The sequence below is a fragment of the Salvelinus fontinalis genome, chromosome 40 (assembly GCF_029448725.1).
Source record: "Salvelinus fontinalis isolate EN_2023a chromosome 40, ASM2944872v1, whole genome shotgun sequence".
NCBI classification, from domain to species: Eukaryota; Metazoa; Chordata; class Actinopteri; order Salmoniformes; family Salmonidae; genus Salvelinus; species Salvelinus fontinalis.
Window position 1 is genome coordinate 29,641,443 of NC_074704.1, and position 25,377 is coordinate 29,666,819.

General features: G+C 43.6%; 2 protein-coding genes across 3 annotated transcripts in view; one reads left to right on the plus strand and one right to left on the minus strand.

Moving 5' to 3' along the window:
• On the minus strand, nucleotides 1-12,250 carry LOC129839696 (zinc finger protein 883-like). The gene is made up of 7 exons (XM_055907272.1): nucleotides 12,112-12,250; nucleotides 11,925-11,953; nucleotides 8,949-9,118; nucleotides 8,590-8,622; nucleotides 7,179-7,277; nucleotides 3,245-3,457; nucleotides 1-2,387 (listed from the first exon to the last, which is right to left on the minus strand). Exons 3-7 carry the CDS (start codon nucleotides 9,079-9,081, stop codon nucleotides 1,303-1,305), a joined length of 1,563 nt encoding a protein of 520 aa, XP_055763247.1. The 5' UTR covers nucleotides 9,082-9,118; nucleotides 11,925-11,953; nucleotides 12,112-12,250; the 3' UTR covers nucleotides 1-1,302.
• Nucleotides 12,237-25,377, plus strand: part of LOC129839695 (zinc finger protein 345-like) — a 24,678-nt gene continuing 11,537 nt past the window's right edge. For both annotated transcript variants that reach the window (XM_055907269.1, XM_055907270.1), the window contains exons 1-4: nucleotides 12,237-12,339; nucleotides 12,823-13,052; nucleotides 17,360-17,461; nucleotides 18,035-18,229. In XM_055907269.1, coding sequence (XP_055763244.1) covers nucleotides 12,842-13,052; nucleotides 17,360-17,461; nucleotides 18,035-18,229 — 508 coding nt within the window. In that variant the 5' untranslated portion in view covers nucleotides 12,237-12,339; nucleotides 12,823-12,841. The remainder of the gene's footprint in view (nucleotides 12,340-12,822; nucleotides 13,053-17,359; nucleotides 17,462-18,034; nucleotides 18,230-25,377) is intronic.

Consider the following 25,377-nt stretch of genomic DNA (forward strand, 5'->3'; position numbering starts at 1 on the left):
TTACACAGTTAGCATTTATTGTCATAACATATACTGACGTGTTCACATCGTGTCAAATCATATGTTATAAAGCCCTTTTTACATCAGCAGGTGTCACAAAGTGCTCTGCAGATACCCTGCCTAAAACCCCAAAGAGCAAGCAATCCAGAGGCAGAAGCAAGGGGACTAGGAAAAGCTCCCTAGAAAGGCAGAAATCTAGGAAGAAACCTAGAGAGGAAGTAGGCTCTGATGGGTGGCCAGTCCTCTTCTGGCTGTGCCGGATAGAGAGGAACCAGGCGCCGAGGCGTGACCAGACCTCTTCTGGCTGTGTCGGGTAGAGATTTAAGAGTCCATGTGACCATTAAGGCCAGATTGTTCAAACGTTCATAGATGACCAGCAGGGTCAAATAATAACCACGATGGCTATAATGGAAAAGCCTAGTCAGTTGTACAACTGAATGCCTTCCACTGAAATGTGTCTTCTGTATTTAACCCGACCCCTCTGAATCAGAGAGGTGCAGGGGGGGCTGCCTTAATTGACATCCACCGCACCCAGGGAACAGTGGGTTAACTGCCTTGCTCAGGGGAACCGTGGGTTAACTGCCTTGCTCAGGGGAACCGTGGGTTAACTGCCTTGCTCAGAGGCAGAATGACAGATTTTTACCTTGTCAGCTCAGGGATTCGATCTGGCAACCTTTCAGTTACTGGCCCAATGCTCTAACCACTAGGCTACCTAAAGAGGGCAACACATGATGTAACACATCCTTATATATCATTACTGTCTTCATATATGGCGTTAACCTAGAGAAGCTTTATGAAGGCTGTATCACTAAATGAAGCACTACAAATTCAGTCATGAACTAGTGAGATGTTGAAAAGCACATTTGGAGCACAATTTCAGATGACTTTTATTTTGAAAACCCATGTCCTTAAATGGATTTATAGACTGTTTCAAATGTAGACGCTCCACTGGTACGTGCCCGAGGCCCAGCGATGCTAGTGTTAATGAGAGCAGCAGAGAAACCACCAGCAATCCTTTGGCCATTGAAACCTGATTTTTTTTCTCAATTCATCAGTCCTCGAAGTCCTTGCATTCTCTCTCCTCAGCTTCTTCTCAAAACTCATTGGAGGAGAAGGTCTGAGGGGAGGGACTTTAGATATTCTCCTCCAATACAGTTGAGGTGAGGAGAGAGGATGCGAGATAATCGAGGAAAGATTAATTGAGAAAGGATAGACCTCAGTGACTAAAGTACTGGCCACTGGTCTCATTGAGGACATGTGTTTTCCAAAATAAAAGTCCTCCAGACAAATTGTAGGCTTTTCCTATGTCATGTCCAAGGAGGCTGTCATCTCGCTTGTGTGATGCTCCTGGTGTTTCTTCAGCAATTTGGGTACATGGAACCCTTTCCCACACAGGCTACAGACATAAGGCTTCTCCCCTGTATGGAGCCTCATGTGCACCTTCAGACTCCCCGGTGTGGTGAACCCCTTTTCACAGACAGTACAAGGGTACGGCCTCTCTTTAGTGTGCGTGATCTGGTGCACTCTCAGGTTCCCAGACTGGGCGAAACGGGTCCCGCATATAGTGCAGACGTACGGTTTCTCTCCAGTGTGTGTTCTCTGGTGGCTTTGAAGGTCACCAGCCCGTACGAACGTCCGGCCGCAGTACGAGCAGCAGAACCTCTTCTCAAGGTTCTTCAAGTGCGTCCTTGCATGCGTCTGCAGCTTCTCTACATCTGTGAAGCTCTTACCACAGTCGCAGATGTGGTAGAGGACCTCTTCCATGTGTAACTTCTTGAGCTTGTGTTTTTTCAGGCACTGGGATCTTGCGAAGCGTTGTCCGCAGATGGAGCACTGATGCGGTTTCTCCTTGGTGTGGGTCAGTAGGTGGGTGTTGAGGTTCCCTCTGATCGTGAAGCCCTTCCCGCAGTAGGAGCAGTGGTGGAGGTTCTCTCCTGTGTGGATCAGACGATGAACCTTGAGGGTTCTGAAGTGGGAGAACATCTTGCCACACTCATCACAGTGGTATGGTTTCTCCTTACGGTGGGTCTGTCTGTGCTTCCTATACTCCAACAGGTGGGCGAAACTCTCCGGGCACTTGGAGCAGTGGTATGGTTTCTCTCCTGTGTGTACTCGCTGGTGGATCTTGAGGTGCCGTAGCAAGGTGAAGGTCTTCCCACACGGATGGCAGACGTGCTTGGTTTTCTCTCCGGTGTGGATGGTCATGTGTCTCCTCAGGTCGTCGGGTCGTAAGAAACACTTCCCGCAGACAGAGCACTGATGTGGTTTCTCTCCGCTATGAATCAGCGCATGTCTGTTCAGCCGCGTCTTTGTGAGGAACCTCTTTCCGCACTCGGAGCAGCGGTGCAGCTTCTCAGAGCTATCCGTGTCAGATCTGGCACCCTCTCCTGTTTCAATGACAACATTATAGGGGTTAGATACGCTGCTAGGAGAAGAGAGAGAGGAGAGAACAGCATCACTTGCATGCTTAACAGTATACTGTACATACAGTAAAATACTATAGCGACCTTAACCCAACACCTAGCAACCTCGTCAAGAGGTTCAGATCACTGTTGGGTTGACAGTCTCCTGGACCCAGTTTGCATCCTGGTCGGAGATACACCCCAAATTTTCTACAATACCATGTACCTGCACCCATAGAGATCCTACTCAATTACTAGAGGGGCTGTGTTGTAAACCCTCAAAGTTCCATAATGGTCTGAAAATGGCAGCCATCTTGGTCAGAGAGAAATCCAACCCTGTCTAATTGGAATGAATGGCAGTAGGTGATGCATTTCCTGCTTTAACTGACGCAGGAAAATAAAAGGCATGTGATGTATCAGAAATTGGGTAATAGAATTAGTCTACCTAAAAATATTGGTCATATAATTATAAATACAGTTTATACAGGTTTTATACACATTTTCCGATATAATTAGCCTCTAAAATATATGTAAACAAACCATAATGTCTCAATGTGTGTTCTCTTGGAAAACAGTGAGTTACTATACGATACAATATCAGTACTAGTTGCATTTACAACTTGTCTAAGTCCTGTCAACAACTGATTTCAGCCAGTGTATGGCTGTGGATTGACTGCATTGTTTTAATGGAATGTTGGCAGTTATTTTTAAAAACTGTCTGGATAGTTAGCTAACAAACATACAGTGGAGATCATCTTCAAATTCATTGTTTTACACAATAGTGTACCTGTGCCACAGTCAATAAAATAGTTTAACATCAGGGTATGGGGTGTTTCTCTCACCTTTGTGAACCACCTGGTGTCGTCTCAGGTCATAGGATCGCAGGAAGGCCTTCCCGCAAACGGAACACTGGTGGGGTTTCTCTCCGCTGTGGGTCATCATGTGTATCTTCAAGCTGCTGGCTGCAGTGAACCTCTTGCCGCACTGGGAGCAGAGGTACGGTCTCTCCGGGTCAGGGTCCTCTAGGCTGTCTGGGTCAGAGCTGGCAACCTCTCCTGTTTCAATGGCAACATTACAGGGGTTAAACACTTGTTTTCTATTTTATATGCTATACTATGCATCGGTATCTAAAAAGGTAGAAAGGGAAGTTGACTTCTCCTAAATGTATATTCTGATCTGAGTTGGTCCTACCCACACCTTCCTCCTCCTCTTAGATGTACCTTCTGATCAGCGATTACTGGGATATTCAAGTCTGGGCTCTGGCTGGACCACTCAAGGACATTCAGAGACTTGTCCCGAAGCCACTCCTATGTTGTCTTGGCTCTGTGCTTAAGGTCGTTGTCCTGTTGGAAGGCGATCCTTCACCTCAGTCTGAGGTCCTGACCGCTCTGGAGCAGGTTTTCATCAAGGATCTCTCTGTACTTTGCTCCATTCATCTTTTCCTCGATCCTGACTAGTCTTCCAGTCCCGGCCGCTGAAAAACATCCCCACAGCATGATGCTGCCACCACCATGCTTCACCATAGGGATGGTGCCAGGTTTCCTCCAGACGTGACGCTTGGCATTCATGCCAAAGAGTTCAATCTTAGTTTCATCAGACCAGATAATCTTGTTTCTTATGGTCTGAGTCCTTTAGGTGCCTTTTGGCTGTCATGTGCCTTTTACTGAGAAGTGGCTTCTGTCTGGCCACTCTATCATAAAGGCCTGATTGGTGGAGTTCTGCAGAGATGGTTGTCCTTGTGGAAGGTTCTCCCATCTCCACAGAGGAACTCTGGAGCTCTGTCAGAGTGACCATCGGGTTTTTGGTCACCTCCCTGACCAAGGCCCTTGTCCCCCGATTGCTCAGTTTGGCCGGGCGGCCAGCTCTAGGAAACCCTTCCCTATATCTGTGTCGTGACACAGTCCTGTCTCGGAGCTCTAAGGACCATTCCTTTGACCTCATGACTTGGTTTTTGCTCTGACATGCACTATCAACTGGGGGATCTTATATAGACAATTGTGTGCCTTTCCAAATCAAGTCCAATCAATTGAATTTACCACAGGTGGACTCCAATCAAGTTGTAGAAACATCAAGGATGATCAATGGATACAGGATGCACCTGAGCTCAATTTCGAGTCTCCTAGCAAAGGGTCTCTGTGTTTTAATTTTTAATACATTTGCAAACATTTCTGAAAACCTGTTTTCTCTTCGTCATTATGGGGTGTTGTGTGTAGATTGATGAGGATTTTTTATTTGTTTAATCTATTTTAGAATAAAGCTGTAGCGTAACAAAATGTGGAAAAAGTCAAGGGGTCTGAATACTTTGCGTGTGCACTGTATGTAGGTAAGTAGCCTTCCACAAGCCTTGGCTTGTACAAGCCAGAACGGCTCATAGGACAGGAGGGATCTCCTGTTTCTGAAGCGTGAGGCAGAGGCAGGAGATTATGTCGTTTTATGTATATTTTATGTATATCATGTATTTTATTTATTGCGTTTTATTTCCTGTTTGGAGCCCAGGAAGACGGGCTATTGGGGATCCCAATAAATGCTACTAAATACTACATGACTTACTCTGAGGCCTAGACCAGGCTGCATGTAGCTGGTTTGAAAATTATTTAAAAGGACAACCAGTCTTATGAATTTGGCACACCTTTTAGTCAGTTACATTTCTATGGCAGTGAATCCTTCAGAACTAACCTGCAAACTGGGCAGGCCAACTCTATCCTGAATAAATCCTTCAGAACCAACTCTATCATGAATAAATCCTTCAGAACCAACTCTATCATGAATGAATCCTTCAGAACTAACTCTATCCTGAATGAATCCTTCAGAACTAACCTGCTCCCGGGCAGGCCAACTCTATCCTGAATGAATCCTTCAGAACTAACCTGCTCCTGGACAGGCCAACTCTATCCTGAATGAATCCTTCAGAACTAACCTGTTCACGGACAGGCCAACTCTATCCTGAATGAATCCTTCAGAACTAACTCTATCCTGAATGAATCCTTCAGAACTAACCTGCTCCCGGGCAGGCCAACTCTATCCTGAATGAATCCTTCAGAACTAACCTGCTCCTGGACAGGCCAACTCTATCCTGAATGAATCCTTCAGAACTAACCTGCTCCTGGGCAGGCCAACTCTATCCTGAACGAATCCTTCAGAACTAACCTGTTCCCGGACAGGCCAACTCGATCCTGAATGAATCCTTCAGAACCAACTCTATCCTGAATGAATCCTTCAGAACTAACCTGCTCCCGGGCAGGCCAACTCTATCCTGAATGAATCCTTCAGGACTAACTCTATCCTGAATGAATCCTTCAGAACTAACCTGCTCCCGGGCAGGCCAACTCTATCCTGAACGAATCCTTCAGAACTAACCTCTTCCCGGACAGGCCAACTCTATCCTGAATGAATCCTTCAGAACTAACCTGTTCCCGGACAGGCCAACTCTATCCTGAATGAATCCTTCAGAACTAACCTGCTCCTGGGCAGGCCAACTCTATCCTGAATGAATCCTTCAGCCAACTCTATCCTGAATGAATCCTTCAGAACTAACCTGCTCCTGGGCAGGCCAACTCTATCCTGAATAAATCCTTCAGAACCAACTCTATCCTGAATGAATCCTTCAGAACTAACCTGCTCCTGGACAGGCCAACTCTATCCCGAATGAATCCTTCAGAACCAACTCTATCCTGAATGAATCCTTCAGAACTAACCTGCTCCTGGACAGGCCAACTCTATCCTGAATGAATCCTTCAGAACTAGATCATCTCCTTTGTTTTGTTGACATCGAGTGAGAGGTTATTTTCCTGACACCACACTCCGAGGGCCCTCACCTCCTCCCTGTAGGCTGTCTCGTCATTGTTGGTAATCAAGCCTACCACTATAGTGTCATCTGCAAACTTGATGATTGAGTTGGAGGCGTGCATGGCCACGCAGTCATGGGTGAACAGGGAGTACAGGAGAGGGCTGAGAACGCACCCTTGTGGGGCCCCAGTGTTGAGGATCAGCGGGGTGGAGATGTTGTTTCCTACCTTTACCACCTGGGGGCGGCCCGTCAGAAAGTCTAGGACCCAGTTGCACAGGGTGGGGTCGAGACCCAGGGTCTCAAGCTTAATGATGAGTTTGGAGGGTACTATGGTGTTGAATGCTGAGCTGTAGTCAATTAACAGCATTCTTACATAGGTATTACTCTTGTCCAGATGGGATAGTGCAGTGTGATGATGATTGCATCGTCTGTGGACCTATTGGGGCGGTAAGCAAAGTGGAGTGGGTCTAGGGTATCAGGTAGGGTGGAGGTGATATGATCCTTGGCTAGTCTCTCAAAGCACTTCATGATGACAGAGGTGAGTGCTACAAGGCGAGAGTCATTTAGTTCAGTTACCTTAGATTTCTTGGGAACAGGAACAATGGTGGCCATGTTGAAATGTGTGGGTACAGCACATTGCATATGAATGTGTATATGAATGTGTAGTTGAATGTGTTTATTGTATATTAATGTGTAGTTGAATGTGTAGTTGAATGTGTTTATTGTATATTAATGTGTATACGAATGTGTAGTTGAATATGTTTATTGTATATTAATGTGTATATGAATGTGTAGTTGAATGTGTTTATTGTATATTAATGTGTATATGAATGTGTAGTTGAATGTGTTTATTGTATATTAATGTGTATATGAATGTGTAGTTGAATGTGTTTATTGTATATTAATGTGTATATGAATGTGTAGTTGAATGTGTTTATTGTATATTAATGTGTATATGAATTAGTGGTTTCATTTGTTTAAATAAATACCTGGCTTAGTCCTATCCACACCTTCCTCCTCCTCTTCATGCTTCTTCTCTCTGTCCCGCTCCTCCTCCTCCTCCTCCTCTCTTTTAACAATAACAAGCCCTGTAAAACATCAAACCAATAAGACTGGAACACAATGTTCATTAAAACAATTTATAATAGATCTTCACATAATAATAATAATAACATAATAATAGTATAATAGTAGTATTAGTACTAATAATAAAAAATAGTAATAATAAGTATTAATAATATGAACAATATGATTAATAATTACAATATTAATAAAAATAATAGTATTAATAATATGATTAATAATTATAGTATTAATAATAATAGTATTAACAATAGTACAAATAATATGTATATGAATATGAATACCAATAATAATAGGTATTAATAATAATAATAATAGTAAAAACAATACTAATAGTAATAGTATTAATAACCGTACTAATACTTGTATTAACAATAAGAACAGTAATAATAATAATAATAGCAGTAGTAATAATAACAGTAATAGTATTATTAATAAAAAATAAGTAGTAATAATAGTATTAATAAAAATAATAATAGCAGCAGTAATAATAACAGTAATAGTATTATTAATAAAAAATAAGTAGTAATAGTATTAATAAAAATAATAAGTAATAATAATAGCAGTAGTAATAATAACAGTAATAGTATTATCAATAAAAATAATAATAGTAATAATAATAGTAAAGAATATTAATAACAGTAATAATAATAATAGTAATAATAATAATAATAGCAGTAGTAATAATAACAGTAATAGTATTATCAATAAAAATAATAATAGTAATAGTATTATTAATAATAATAATAGTAATAATAATAGTAATAGTAATAATAATAATAATAGTAATAGTAATAGTAATAATAATAATAATAGTAATAGTAATAATAATAATAATAATAATAGTAATAATAATAATAATAGTAATAGTAATAATAATAGTAATAGTAATAATAATAATAGTAACAGTAATAATAATAGTAATGGTAATAGTAATAATAATAGTAATAGTAGTATTAATAATAATAATAATAGTAATAGTAATAATAATAGTAATAGTAATAATAATAGTAATAGTAATAATAATAGTAATAACAATAATAATAGTAATAGTAGTATTAATAATAATAATAGTAATAATAATAATAGTAATAATAATAATAATAATAGTAATAATAATAATAATAATAATAGTAATAGTAATAATAATAATAATAGTAATAGTAATAATAATAATAATAGCAGTAGTAATAATAACAGTAATAGTATTATCAATACAAATAGTAATAATAATAGTAATAATAATAATAATAGTAATAATAATAGGCTTTATTCTATTCTCTTTCTATTGTAATGTGTTACATGGGTTAGCCGCACCTGTTTCTCCCTGGTCCTCCTCTTCTTCCATATCTACTTGAACAACATCAAAACAGGGGCTTAGGGGTTATTTTTGGACTACACATGCTGTGTGTGCCACACTAGACAATAGTAGACATGGGTTCAATTCGAATTTAAAATCAGTCTGTGCTTGATTGAAATCAATATGTGCCTGGTCCATTTGAACCAACGGAATAGTCTCAAAAGTGACCATCACCCCGCTTAACTTGGTGACACTTCAGGTAGGCTCAAGCAAACACTGAAAGTATTTGAACGTTTTTAAATACTATTAGAACCTAGATCTGGACTGTAAGGACTATGATGTAACCAAAATGCTGGTGTAGCCAACCTGGACTCACCAGAGTCAATGTCATTATCTTCCTCATACTCTTCTTCCTCCTCCTCCTCGATTTCTCTCTCCTCCTCCTCCTCTTTGACAATCACATTGAGTTCCAGTGTTTGACTGCAGTCTTCCAGCTTCACTGATGCCATCTCTGGACCCTGTTGTGAGCTTCTATGGGCTGCAACACTGCAGCCAGAACCCAGTTCAGACATGGTATGAACACGGCAGCCAGAACCCAGTTCAGACATGGTATGAACACGGCAGCCAGAACCCAGTTCAGACATGGTATGAACACTGCAGCCAGAACCCAGTTCAGACATGGTATGAACACTGCAGCCAGAACCCAGTTCAGACATGGTATGAACACTGCAGCCAGAACCCGGTTCAGACATGGTATGAACACTGCAGCCAGAACCCGGTTCAGACATGGTATGAACACTGCAGCCAGAACCCAGTCCAGACATGGTATGAACACTGCAGCCAGAACCCAGTTCAGACATGGTATGAACACGGCAGCCAGAACCCAGTTCAGACATGGTATGAACACGGCAGCCAGAACCCAGTTCAGACATGGTATGAACACGGCAGCCAGAACCCAGTCCAGACATGGTATGAACACTGCAGCCAGAACCCAGTTCAGACATGGTATGAACACTGCAGCCAGAACCCAGTTCAGACATGGTATGAACACGGCAGCCAGAACCCAGTTCAGACATGGTATGAAGTGGACTGGATGCTTTTTTTCTAATTAAAAAAAAAAGTGTCTGAATCAAAAAAACTAAAATCTAAGTGTTGTTCAGAAATGAAATAAACAAACAGAAAAACATATATAATATACATGCACACTACCGTTCAAAAGTTTGGGGTCACTTAGAAATTTACTTGTTTTTTGAAAGAAAAGCAATTTTTTATCCATTAAAATTGATCAGAAATACAGTGTAGACATTGTTAATGTTGTAAATGACTGTTGTAGCTGGAAACGGCTGATTTGTAATGGGATATCTACATAGGCGTACAGAGGCCCATTATCAGCAACCATCATCATTATCATTATCAGTGTTCCCTTGGAACGCTGTGTTAGCTAATCCAAGTTTCTCATTTTAAAAAGGCTAATTGATCATTAGAAAACCCTTTTGCAATTATGCTAGCAATTATGCTATTTAAAGAAGCAATATAACTGGCCTTCTTTAGACTAGACTATCTGGCGCATCAGCATTTGTGGGTTCGATTACAGACTCTAAATGGCCATCAAACAAACTTTCTTCTGAAACTCATTCTTGTCTATTCTTGTTCTGAGAAATGAAGGCTATTTCATGTGAGAAATTGCCAAGAAACTGAAGATCTCGTACAACGCTGTATAATACTCCCTTCACAGAACAGAGCAAACTGTCTCTAACCAAAATAGAAAGAGGAGTGGGAGGCCTCGGTGCACAACTGAGCAAGAGGACAAGTACATTAGAGTGTCTAGTTTGAGAAACAGATGCCTCACAAGTCCTCAACTGGCAGCTTCATTAAATAGTACCCGCAAAACACCAGTCTCAACGTCAACAGTGAAGAGGCGACTCCGGGATGCTGGCCTTCTAGGCAGAGTTGCAAAGAAAAAGCCATATCTCAGACTGGCCAATATAAATAAAATATTAAGATGGGCAAAAGAACACAGACACTGGACAGAGGAAGATTGGAAAAAAGGTGTTATGGACAGACGAATCTAAGTTTGAGATATTCGGATCACAAAGAAGAACATTCGTGAGACGCAGAAAAATGAAAAGATGCTGGAGGAGTTCTTGACGCCATCTGTCAAGCATGGTGGAGGCAATGTGATGGTCTGGGGGTGCTTTGGTAGTGGTAAGGTGGGAGATTTGTACAGGGTAAAAGGGATCTTTAAGAAGGAAGGTTATCACTCAATTTTGCACCGCCATGCCATACCCTGTGGATGGAGCTTAATTGTAGCCAATTTCCTCCTACAACAGGACAATGACCCAAAGCACAGCTCCAAACTATGCAATAACTATTTAGGGAAGAAGCAGTCAGCTGGTATTCTGTCTATAATGGAGTGGCCAGCACAGTCACCGGATCTCAACCCTATTGAGCTGTTGTGGGAGCAGTTTGACCGTATGGTACATATTTTCATATTTTTTATTATTTCACCTTTATTTAACCAGGTAGGCAAGTCGAGAACAAGTTCTCATTTACAATTGCGACCTGGCCAAGATAAAGCAAAGCTGTTTGACACATACAAAAACACAGAGTTACACATGGAGTAAAACAAACATACAGTCAATAATACAGTAGGAAAATAAGTCTATATACAATGTGAGCAAGTGAAGTGAGATAAGGGAGGTGAAGGCAAAAAGGAAGAATTGGTTTTGGGGGTGACCAGAGAGATATACCTGCTGGAGCGCATGCACAGGTGGGTGCTGCTATGGTGAACAGCCAGCTGAAATAAGGGGGGACTTTACCTAGCAGGGTCTTGTAGTGCCCAACATAAGAAGTGCCCATCAAGCCAATCCAACTTGTGGGAGGTGCTTCAGGAAGCATGGAGTGAAATCTCTTCAGATTACCTCAACAAATTGACAACTAGAATGCCAAAGGCCTGCAAGGCTGTAATTGCTGCAAATTGAGGATTCTTTGATGAAAGCAAAGTTTGAAGGACACAATTATTATTTCAATTAAAAATCATTATTTATAACCTTGTCAACATCTTAACTATATTTCCTATTCATTTTTCAACTAATTTCATGTATGTTTTCATGGAAAACAAGGACATTTCTAAGTGACTCCACATTTTTCAACGGTAGTATAGTATATATACACACACATACTGACTATGTATCCTCTTTCCCTTATATTTGTCACGGTGTGAGGAGTCAGTTCTCTTGCTTGTGCAACAAGCGCTACAGTAAAACAATAAGGGGCAGTTAACTAATCAGCACCTTTTTTTTTACACAGTACCATAGTGTTACTCAGATATACATTAATGTTGAGTCCTCACCTATGCAATGGCTTGTATCGATAACGACCCTGAGTAAAAAACACACAAAAAAACATGACAGATGGACACCACAACAACCGCTGCAGCCCGAAAAACTGACACTATTCAACAGCTGCAATCTACCACATTACCGATTGACAATAAACGTTTACTGTAATGCTCAACTGTTGGCTATCGTTTAAATTACCTGAAATCGCTGGTATTTTACTGATAAACTGGGAGGAGGGTTGCAAATCGGTCGGTGTGATGGCAAACCGCTGCGCTTACATGACGCTCGTGAACATGACGCCCTTTCCCATCCTGCGCGCAGGCTGTGTATCTTCAACCTAGTGCGCAGGCGGAAGTTTACAGTACTGGCTCATCCGATTCTCCATGCTCAGAGTCTAATCAAACAATAAAAGACCAGGAATTTCAGGTAATCTGTCGTGTTTTGATTATAATAATTTAAACTATAACCAGACGCTGAAACTTACAGTTAACGTTTATTGTCGGTCAGCGATGTGGTAGATGTTGAACAGTGTGGTGGTAGACAGAAACGGTTACCGTCCGTTGGGCTGTCACGGTTGTTGCTCTGAACAGGAACGTTATCGATAATAATCCATTACAGTTTAAGGAAGGAACTCCATGTGAATGAATTATTTCGGAGTGAAAACATTGTGCGTAGAAAGCCTACATATTTTTGGCGCGGTCGTACATTACATCACCATTTAACTGATATACAAACATGGTGATTAGTGAAATGGCCTTTAGCTTATTGCTTAGCTGCAGCGCTCTCGCTGGCATAATAGTCTGTTCCTCCCATTGTGATTTATATTTGATTGTTTTATATGTTATTTTAATTTCCTGAACATATCTAGAGTTGAGGTTTTACATGTATTATTTTCCTTTCTTATTAAAGCATCCGCCTCTAGCATACCATGACTGAACCGAGTCCGGCACAGAAAAGCTCACAGCCAGATCAAGAGATAGCGTCAGTGAAGCTGGAGGACTGCAGTCAAACACTGGAGCTCAATGTGATTGTCAAAGAGGAGGAAGAGGAGGATGAGAGAAGAACCAAGGAAGAGAACAGGGGAGTAGAACAGGAGAGGGAAGAGGAACAGGAGAGGGAAGATGGTAACATTGCCTCGGGTGAGTCTAAGATGCCTACACCTGCCACTGGGTTACATCTAGACCTGGATCCTGACTCTCAGTTCCATTACAGAAGACATTGGACGAAGGCGTCTTCTGTACAGGGGGGAGTTTTGTTAAGAGCCAATCTGAACATTAACACAAGTCGCTTGCGGTTTTGGAAGGATAAGGACCTTTTTATAATTTTCAAAAGGGTTAAATTGATACACACCTTGACAGGGTTCGTGTTCCCATACGGCCATATCTTCAAGTTACAGCGCTTGTTTATGGGAAACAGACGGAATACAAGAGGCGACCACCTTTGCCAATTAGCTGTCTAGCATGCTCCGACCACCTGTGCCAATTAGCTGTCTAGCATGCTCCGACCACCTGTGCCAATTAGCTGTCTAGCATGCTCCGACCACCTGTGCCAATTAGCTGTCTAGCATGCTCCGAACACCTGTGCCAATTAGCTGTCTAGCATGCTCCGACCACCTGTGCCAATTAGCTGTCTAGCATGCTCTGACCACCTGTGTGTAAGTGTAACTCGGGAAGAGTAGTGGAAGTGTAGTTTATTAGGATGGAGGCTCCATAGCTGTATGGATCTGTTACTGCTACAGTGTAGTTTAGTAGTATGAAGGCTCCATAGCTGTATGGATCTGTAACTGCTACAGTGTAGTTTAGTAGGATGAAGGCTCCATAGCTGTATGGATCTGTAACTGCTACAGTGTAGTTTAGTAGGATGGAGGCTCCATAGCTGTATGGATCTGTAACTGCTACAGTGTAGTTTGGTCGGGTGGAGGCTCCATAGTTGTATGGATTTGTAACTGCTACAGTGTAGTTTAGTAGGATGGAGGCTCCATAGCTGTATGGATCTGTTACTGCTACAGTGTAGTTTAGTAGGATGGAGGCTCCATAGCTGTATGGATCTGTAACTGCTACAGTGTAGTTTAGTAGGATGGAGGCTCCATAGCTGTATGGATCTGCTACAGTGTAGTTTAGTAGGATGGAGGCTCCATAGCTGTATGGATCTGTAACTGCTACAGTGTAGTTTAGTAGGATGGAGGCTCCATAGCTGTATGGATCTGTAACTGCTACAGTGTAGTTTAGTAGGATGGAGGCTCCATAGCTGTATGGATCTGTAACTGCTACAGTGTAGTTTAGTAGGATGGAGGCCCCATAGCTGTATGGATCTGTAACTGCTACAGTATTTGAAGGATTCTTTCCCGCCGATGAAAGATAAGGGCCATTTATTTTGAAAGCCTTATCTCAAGCGATGATTATTGATGTTTCTAAACGTTAAAACACAGCATCGGGACTATAGTTCACACGAGCCAGTCGCGGCGGAGCTAATGGCTGAAAACTGTAGGGAGAAGGCAGAATGCTGCCTAGAGTTATAGAGAGCAAGGTTACATCCGAATAGGAGTTTTAGGTTGCTAGGTTACATCCGAATAGGAGTTTTAGGTTGCTAGGTTACATTCTAATAGGAGTTTTAGGTTGCTAGGTTACATCCTAATAGGAGTTTTAGGTTGTTAGGTTACATCTTAATAGGAGTTGCTAGGTTACATCCTAATATTAATTTGTAGGTTGCTAGGTTACATCCTAATAGGAGTTTTTAGAGAGACAGTTTAAATCCTAATATGAGTTTTTAGAGAGCTAGGTTACATCCTAATATGAGTTTTAGAGTGATAGGTTACATCCTAATCTAGTTAAACATATAACAAATCATTTAAAACATTCAAATCCTTCAGCGTTTGATTGAGCCTGCCTGGGGTGTCAGATAGCCAGGGGAGTGGGGTGGCACTTTTGAGACTATCCCGTTTGGTTCAATTGCTCCAGGCAAGCTCAATCAAGCACAGATAAAGCCTTTGAATTATTTCAAATACTATTTGAACCCAGGTCTGCTATAGTTCAGAGTATTGCACAGCATGTAGTGCACTATATAGGGAATAGTGTGTCATTCCGGACACAGACCATATGTGTGATGTTGATCTTGTTCCAGTAGATATGGAAGAAGAGGAGATCTGGCTAACCCAGGTAATAAAGTACACTAGCCACTATAGAATAGATGAGGAGGAGATCTGGCTAACCCAGGTAATAAAGTACACTAGCCACTATAGAATAGATGAGGAGGAGATCTGGCTAACCCAGGTAATAAAGTACCCTAGCCACTATAGAATAGATGAGGAGGAGATCTGGCTAACCCATGTAATAAAGTACACTAGCCACTATAGAATAGATGAGGAGGAGATCTGGCTAACCCAGGTAATAAAGTACACCAGCCACTATAGAATAGATGAGGAGGAGATCTGGCTAACCCAGGTAATAAAGTACACTAGCCACTATAGAATAGAGGAGGAGGAGATCTGGCTAACCCAGGTAATAAAGTACACTAGCCACTATAGAATAGATGAGGAGGAGATCTGGCTAACCCAGGTAATAAAGTACACTAGCCAATATAGAATAGATGAGGAGATCTGGCTAACCCAGGTAATAAAGTACACTAGCCACTATAGAATAGAGGAGGAGGAGATCTGGCTAACCCAGGTAATAAAGTACACTAGCCAGGGAATAGAATAGATGAGGAGGAGATCTGGCTAACCCAGGTAATAAAGTACACTAGCCACTATAGAATAGATGAGGAGGAGATCTGGCTAACCCAGGTAATAAAGTACACTAGCCACTATAGAATAGATGAGGAGGAGATCTGGCTAACCCAGGTAATAAAGTACACTAGCCACTATAGAATAGAGGAGGAGGAGATCTGGCTAACCCAGGTAATAAAGTACACTAGCCACTATAGAATAGATGAGGAGGAGATCTGGCTAACCCAGGTAATAAAGTACACTAGCCACTATAGAATAGATGAGGAGGAGATCTGGCTAACCCAGGTAATAAAGTACACTAGCCACTATAGAATAGATGAGGAGGAGATCTGGCTAACCCAGGTAATAAAGTACACTAGCCAATATAGAATAGATGAGGAGATCTGGCTAACCCAGGTAATAAAGTACACTAGCCACTATAGAATAGATGAGGAGGAGATCTGGCTAACCCAGGTAATAAAGTACACTAGCCACTATAGAATAGAGGAGGAGGAGATCTGGCTAACCCAGGTAATAAAGTACACTAGCCACTATAGAATAGATGAGGAGGAGATCTGGCTAACCCAGGTAATAAAGTACACTAGCCACTATAGAATAGATGAGGAGGAGATCTGGCTAACCCAGGTAATAAAGTACACTAGCCACTATATAATAGAGGGGGAGGAGATCTGGCTAACCCAGGTAATAAAGTACACTAGCCACTATAGAATAGAGGAGGAGGAGATCTGGCTAACCCAGGTAATAAAGTACACTAGCCACTATAGAATAGAGGAGGAGGAGATCTTGCTAACCCAGGTAATAAAGTACACTAGCCAGGGAATAGAATAGATGAGGAGGAGATCTGGCTAACCCAGGTAATATAGTACACTAGCCACTATAGAATAGATGAGGAGGAGATCTGGCTAACCCAGGTAATAAAGTACACTAGCCACTATAGAATAGATGAGGAGGAGATCTGGCTAACCCAGGTAATAAAGTACACTAGCCACTATAGAATAGATGAGGAGGAGATCTGGCTAACCCAGGTAATAAAGTACACTAGCCAGGGAATAGAATAGAGGAGGAGGAGATCTGGCTAACCCAGGTAATAAAGTACACTAGCCAGGGAATAGAATAGATGTATTTATTATCCCAAGACCTTATTATGTGAAGTTTGATTGATTTTAATTTATTAGGTAATTAAAAGTAGTAGTCTGCTCCAGCTGAAGACGACATGACATAACATAACACAACATGACATAACATGACATAACACAACATGACATAACATGACATAACACGACACGACATAACATGAACAATTATTCAGGATAAAAACACTAAAGTCCAAAGGCTTATTTCCATTGTGGTCCTGTGAGATGGCAGGTGGATTTACACATTACTCTCAATGCAATTTAAAACAACAGTATCATCAATTACAAATATATATTACAACAACTTAGAACAATTAACAGCACAGAGGTGCTTGTTTTAAGAGTCACCTCTTGAAAGAATAGCCTACCCCCCTTAATCACACCATTTACGTTACTTTTCAGATATTTCTTAAGTGCCACTTTACAGGTTCAGTTCCACAGAACTACAGCAGAGTAGCTGAATGTCCCCCCCCAAGGAGCTGTTGACTCTACAGGGAACCAAGTCAGAGCTCCCTCTGGTGGAGTACTGATGGGGGAGGGGCATTTATATTATAAAGTGTTTTAGATCTTTTGGTTTGACGTTTTACAGGACTTGTTACTGTTAAACGAGAAGAAGAGGAGGACGAGGGGGATGGAGAGGAGGAAGATGGAGAGGAGGAGGAGGAGGAGGTTGGGGATACGACCAACCCAGGTAATCACTGATCAGAACATCCAGAGGGAGCTACAGTATATTGAGACCGGTTTCAGATGACTAAGGAGGTTTGGGACAGAGGGGAGGTTGGGGACAGGACCAACCAGGTAATCACTGATCAGAACATCAGAGACCAGTTTCATGGAACTCAGTTCCCTATATAGAGCACTACCTTTAAGAAGGGCCCAGAGGGCTGAGTGACTGCTTATAGCTGTCATTCTTGTATGTACTAAACTGTGCCCTTTAAACAAATAACTCCTGATCTGTTTAAATTAAATAGGGGTCTTAGAGGAGTCATCTTCCCTTTCTACATACCAATGCATAGTGTTGTATACAGTATAATAAACTGGGTGGTTCGAGTCCTGTATGCTGATTGGCTGACAGCCGTGGTTTATCAGACCGTATACCACGGGTATGACAAAACATTTATTTTTACTGCTCTAATTATGTTGGTAACCAGTTAATAACTGAAATAAGGCACCTCAGAGGTTTGTGATATATGGCCAATATACCACGGCTAAGGGCTGTATCCAGGCATTCTTCCTGTGTTTAACCCCTGTGATGTTGTTATAGAAACAGGAGAGGGTGCCAGCTCAGACAGAGAGAGACCGTTCCTCTGCTCCCAGTGTGGTAAGAGGTTCACTGCACCAAGCAGCCTGAAGACTCACATGCAGAGACACAGCGGAGAGAAACCCCACCAGTGCTCCGTCTGTGGGAAGCGCTTCCTACGATCCACAGACCTGAAGAGACACCAGATGATCCACAAAGGTAAGAGAGACACCCAAACACGTGGTGTCGCTCCTCACCCACCTGGCGTCGCTCCTCACACACCCGGCGTCGCTCCTCACACACCCGGCGTCGCTCCTCACACACCCGGCGTCGCTCCTCACACACCCGGCGTCGCTCCTCACACACCCGGCGTCGCTCCTCACCCACCCGGCGTCGCTCCTCACCCACCCGGCGTCGCTCCTCACCCACCCGGCGTCGCTCCTCACCCACCCGGCGTCGCTCCTCACCCACCCGGCGTCGCTCTTCACCCACCCGGCGTCGCTCCTCACCCACCTGGCGTCTCTCCTCACCCACCTGGCGTCGCTCCTCACCCACCTGGCGTCGCTCCTCACCCACCTGGCGTCGCTCCTCACCCACCCGGCGTCGCTCCTCACACACCCGGCGTCGCCCCTCACACACCCGGCGTCGCCCCTCACACACCCGGCGTCGCCCCTCACACACCCGGCGTCGTCCCTCACACACCTGGCGTCGCCCCTCACACACCTGGCGTCGCCCCTCACACACCTGGCGTCGCCCCTCACACACCCGGCGTCGCCCCTCACACACCCGGCGTCGCCCCTCACACACCCGGCGTCGCTCCTCACACACCTGGCGTCGCTCTTCACACACCTGGCGTCTCTCCTCACACACATCTCTCTGTTGGAACACACCTGGCGTCTCTCCTCACCCACCTGGCGTCGCTCCTCACCCACCTGGCGTCGCTCCTCACCCACCTGGCGTCGCTCCTCACCCACCTGGCGTCGCTCCTCACCCACCTGGCGTCGCTCCTCACCCACCTGGCGTCGCTCCTCACCCACCTGGCGTCGCTCCTCACCCACCTGGCGTCGCTCCTCACCCACCTGGCGTCGCTCCTCACCCACCTGGCGTCGCTCCTCACCCACCTGGCGTCGCTCCTCACCCACCTGGCGTCGCTCCTCACCCACCTGGCGTCGCTCCTCACCCACCTGGCGTCGCTCCTCACCCACCTGGCGTCGCTCCTCACACACCTGGCGTCTCTCCTCACACACATCTCTCTGTTGGAACACACCTGGCGTCTCTCCTCACCCACCTAGCGTCGCTCCTCACCCACCTGGCGTCGCTCACCCACCTAGCGCCGCTCCTCACCCACCTGGCGTCGCTCCTCACCCACCTGGCGTCTCTCCTCACCCACCTGGCGTCTCTCCTCACCCACCTGGCGTCGCTCCTCACCCACCTGGCGTCGCTCCTCACCCACCTGGCGTCGCTCCTCACCCACCTAGCGTCGCTCCTCACCCACCTGGCGTCGCTCCTCACCCACTTGGCGTCGCTCCTCACCCACCTAGCGTCGCTCCTCACACACCTGGCGTCGCCCCTCACACACCCGGCGTCGCCCCTCACACACCCGGCGTCGCTCCTCACACACCTGGCGTCGCTCTTCACACACCTGGCGTCTCTCCTCACACACATCTCTCTGTTGGAACACACCTGACGTCTCTCCTAACACACATCTCTCTGTTGAAACACACCTGGCGTCTCTCCTCACCCACCTGGCGTCGCTCCTCACCCACCTGGCGTCGCTCCTCACCCACCTGGCGTCGCTCCTCACCCACCTAGCGTCGCTCCTCACCCACCTGGCGTCGCTCCTCACCCACCTAGCGTCGCTCCTCACCCACCTAGCGTCGCTCCTCACCCACCTGGCGTCGCTCCTCACCCACCTGGCGTCGCTCCTCACCCACCTAGCGTCGCTCCTCACCCACCTGGCGTCGCTCCTCACCCACCTGGCGTCGCTCCTCACCCACCTGGCGTCGCTCCTCACCCACCTGGCGTCGCTCCTCACCCACCTGGCGTCGCTCCTCACACACCTGGCGTCTCTCCTCACACACATCTCTCTGTTGGAACACACCTGGCGTCTCTCCTCACCCACCTAGCGTCGCTCCTCACCCACCTGGCGTCGCTCCTCACCCACCTGGCGTCGCTCCTCACCCACCTAGCGTCGCTCCTCACCCACCTGGCGTCGCTCCTCACCCACCTGGCGTCGCTCCTCACCCACCTAGCGTCGCTCCTCACCCACCTGGCGTCGCTCCTCACCCACCTGGCGTCGCTCCTCACCCACCTAGCGTCGCTCCTCACCCACCTGGCGTCGCTCCTCACCCACCTGGCGTCGCTCCTCACCCACCTAGCGTCGCTCCTCACCCAGCTGGCGTCGCTCCTCACCCACCTGGCGTCGCTCCTCACACACCTGGCGTCTCTCCTCACACACATCTCTCTGTTGGAACACACCTGCCGTCTCTCCTCACACACCTGGCGTCGCCCCTAACACACATCTCTCTGTTGGAACACACCTGACGTCTCTCCTAACACACATCTCTCTGTTGGAACACTGTTAATCAACGTCTCCACACCAGTGCACCTGTTTATCAGTTAAATAAGTTGATCTTTATGGTGTAGGTTCATTTCCATGTAAAATGACCCATGAGCACCAACGTGAAGTTCATTAGAGCATATCAAATTGTGTGTCAAATGAAAGCAAAGAGTCTATATTTTTAAGAAATTAAGGCATACAGACATTGAAACCATTTTCCATCCCAAAAAAATGTGAATAAGCAAAGGCTTATTAAATGGACAAGGGGTCTTAAAAAACATCAACCAGAAAAAGTCTTAGAAGGTATCAGAAATACATCAAAACACAATAATATGGAAGTAAAAACCCTGCCAACTAATATCAACACTTATATTTAGTTTTGGATACATTTTACTGAAACATTGCCTTGTGCCTTGAGATTCAGTTTCCAAAAAAAAAACACATATCTTGAAGTAAATGTAGACCTACCAATTAGTTAGTGTTTTTACTGATATCAATTTTGTTTATGAATTCTAAATTCTTTGACCCACCCCCCCCAAAAAAATTGTTAACAGAATTTCTGCAATTGAATAGACTATAATGGGAAATCATAGTAGTCGCAGACCATTACATAAAATGGAGCTCTATAGGAGAAAGCCCTGCCTCCAGCTGTTTGCTTAGATATTCAAGGGACATTAAGGAGGCCTGCGTCTTGTGACCGTAGCGTACGTGTAGGTATGTACGGCAGGACACAATCGGAAAGATAGGTAGGAGCAAGCCTATGTAATACTTTGTAGGTTTACAGTAAAACCTTGACACCAGCCCTTGCCTTAACAGGAAGCCAGTGTAGAGAGGCTAGCACTGGAGTAATATGAATACATTTTGGGGTTATAGTCAAGATTCTAGCAACCGTGTTTAGCACTAACTGAAGTTTATTAAGTGCTTTGTCCAGGTAGTCGGAAAGTATAGCATTGCAGTAGTCTAATCTAGAAGTGGCAAAAGCATGGATACATTGTTCTGCATCGTTTTTGGACAGAAAGTTTCTGATTTTTGCAATGTTACGTAGATTGAAAAAAGCTGTCCTTGAAACAGTCTTGATATGTTCGTCAGAAGAGAGATCAGGGTCCAGAGTAACACCGAGGTCCTTCACAGTTTTATTTGAGACGACTTTACAACCATCAAGATTAATTGTCAGATTCAACAGAAGATCTCTTTGTTTCTTGGGACCTAGAACTAGCATCTCTGTTTTGTCCGAGTTTAAAAGTAGAACATTTGCCGCCATCCACTTCCTTATATCTGAAACGCAGGCTTCCAGGGAGGGCAATTTTGGGGCTTCACCGTGTTTAATCGAAATGTACAGCTGTGTGTCATCCGCATAGCAGTGAAAGTTAACATTATGTTTCCGAATGACATCACCAAGAGGTAAAATATATAGTGAAAACAATAGTGGTCCTAAAACGGAGCCTTGAGGAACACCAAAATTTACAATTGATTTGTCAGAAGACAAACCATCTACAGAGACAAACTGATATCTTTCCGACAGATAAGATCTAAACCAGGCCAGAACTTGTCCGTGTAGACCAATTTGGGTTTCCAATACCTCCAAAAGAATGTGGTGATCGATGGTATCAAAAGCAGCGCTAAGGTCTAGGAGTACAAGGACAGATGTAGAGCCTCGGTCTGGCGCCATTAAAAGGTAATTTACCACCTTCACGAGTGCAGTCTCAGTGCTATGATGGGGTCTAAAACCAGACTGAAGCGTTTCGTATATATTGTTAGTCTTCAGAAAGGCAGTGAGTTGCTGCGCAACAGCTTTTTCTAAAACTGTTGAGAGGGATGGGAGATTCGATATAGGCCGATAGTTTTATATATTTTCTGGGTCAAGGTTTGGCTTTTTCAAGAGAGGCTTTATTACTGCCACTTTTAGTGAGTTTGGTACACATCCGGTGGTTAGGGAACCGTTATGTTCAACATAGGAGGGCCAAGCACAGGAAGCAGCTCTTTCAGTCGTTTATTTGGAATAGTGTCCAGTATGCAGCTTGAAGGTTTAGAGGCCATGATTACTTTCATCAATGTGTCAAGAAGAGATATAGTATTAAAAAAACTTGAGTGTCTCCCTCTATCCGAGGTCCTGGCAGTGTTACTCAGGACAGCTGAGCTTTGGAGGAATACGCAGATTTAAAGAGGAGTCCCTAATATGCTTTCTAATTATACTGATCTTTTCGTCAAAGAAGTTCATAAATGTATCACTGCTGAGGTGAAAGCCATCCTCTCTTGGGGAATGCTGCTTTTTAGATAGCTTTGCGACAGTATCAAAAATCAATTTTGGACTCTACTATACTGTACTGTACCTAACTCTACTATACTGTACCTAACTCTACTATACTGTACCTAACTCTACTGTACTCCACTATACTCTACTGTACTGAACTCTACTATACTGTACTCTACTATACTGTACCTAACTCTACTGTACTCTACTGAACCATACTATACTCTACTGTACTGAACTCTACTATACCATACTGTACTCTACTATACTGTACTCTACTATACTCTACTGTACTGAACTATACCATACTGTACTCTACTATACTGTACTGTACTCTACTGAACTCTACTATACTATACTCTACTGTACTGAACTCTACTATACCATACTGTACTCTACTGAACTCTACTATACTATACTCAACTGAACTCTACTATACCATACTGTACTCTACTGAACTCTACTATACTATACTCAACTGAACTCTACTATACTGTACTATACTCTACTGAACTCTACTATACTATACTCTACCTAACTCTACTATACTGTACTGAACTCTACCTAACTCTACTATACTGCACTCTACTGTACTCTACTATACTCTACTATACTCTACTGAACTCTACTGAACTCTACTATACTCTACTGAACTCTACTATATTCTACTGTACTCTACTATACTCTACTATACTCTACTGAACTCTACTATACTCTACTGAACTCTACTATAATGTACTGAACTCTACTATACTCTACTGAACTCTACTATAATGTACTGAACTCTACTATAATGTACTGAACTCTACTATACTCTACTGAACTCTACTATACTCTACTGAACTCTACTATACTCTACTGAACTCTACTATAATGTACTGAACTCTACTATACTGTACTGTACTCTACTGAACTCTACTATAATGTACTGAACTCTACTATACTCTACTGAACTCTACTATACTCTACTGAACTCTACTATAATGTACTGAACTCTACTATACTCTACTGAACTCTACTGTGCTTTGATATCCAAACTTTTAAAACATTTGTGCAGATTTGGTTCGCTTCGGATGAACCAAATGTGGTTTTGCTGCCGAGCTGATTAAATAATAGCCAGTGTGTAGAATAATACCCACATATGTAGTAGGATGTTGCATATTTACACCTTTTTGGAGAAATCTGTTATCGGGTGTAAATCCACTTGACTCACTTCTCTAAAACTCAAGGTGTCCTGTCATAACTGACACGCCATTCTTTTATGCAGAGATTTTAAGAAAACGTGGTCACATAAATAACTGACAGAGATTTTACTGAAATTCTGTTACCAAACTTTTGCATCCTCATAGTTCTTCTAGTAAATGTGTTTTTTTTTTTGTAAAATGTTCCGTGTAAACGTAGCACTTGTGCATAGAGTTGTATGTTTGTTAAAAATCTATGTTTTTTTGTAGCGCATACATTTTACATGATTTTTTTTTTAAACTCTCCATTCAGTTAAAATGGAATTGCCTGTAGATGCCTAATACTGTATGTGCTGGTGGGCTGTTCTCTCCACTGTGCCCTGCAGCGGTTTAACCTCTGTACTGTTGTCCTTAAAGCAGTCACCTCAGACAGACCGTACCACTGCTCTGTTTAACCTCTGTAATGTTGTCCTTAAAGCAGTCACCTCAGACAGACCGTACCACTGCTCTGTTTAACCTCTGTAATGTTGTCCTTAAAGCAGTCACCTCAGACAGACCGTACCACTGCTCTGTTTAACCTCTGTAATGTTGTCCTTAAAGCAGTCACCTCAGACAGACCGTACCACTGCTCTGTTTAACCTCTGTAATGTTGTCCTTAAAGCAGTCACCTCAGACAGACCGTACCACTGCTCTGTTTAACCTCTGTAATGTTGTCCTTAAAGCAGTCACCTCAGACAGACCGTACCACTGCTCTGTTTAACCTCTGTAATGTTGTCCTTAAAGCAGTCACCTCAGACAGACCGTACCACTGCTCTGTTTAACCTCTGTAATGTTGTCCTTAAAGCAGTCACCTCAGACAGACCGTACCACTGCTCTGTTTAACCTCTGTAATGTTGTCCTTAAAGCAGTCACCTCAGACAGACCGTACCACTGCTCTGTTTAACCTCTGTAATGTTGTCCTTAAAGCAGTCACCTCAGACAGACCGTACCACTGCTCTGTTTAACCTCTGTAATGTTGTCCTTAAAGCAGTCACCTCAGACAGACCGTACCACTGCTCTGTTTAACCTCTGTACTGTTGTCCTTAAAGCAGTCACCTCAGACAGACCGTACCACTGCTCTGTTTAACCTCTGTAATGTTGTCCTTAAAGCAGTCACCTCAGACAGACCGTACCGCTGCTCTGTTTAACCTCTGTACTGTTGTCCTTAAAGCAGTCACCTCAGACAGACCGTACCGCTGCTCTGTTTAACCTCTGTAATGTTGTCCTTAAAGCAGTCACCTCAGACAGACCGTACCGCTGCTCTGTTTAACCTCTGTAATGTTGTCCTTAAAGCAGTCACCTCAGACAGACCTGTTCTATTTAACCTCTGTAATGT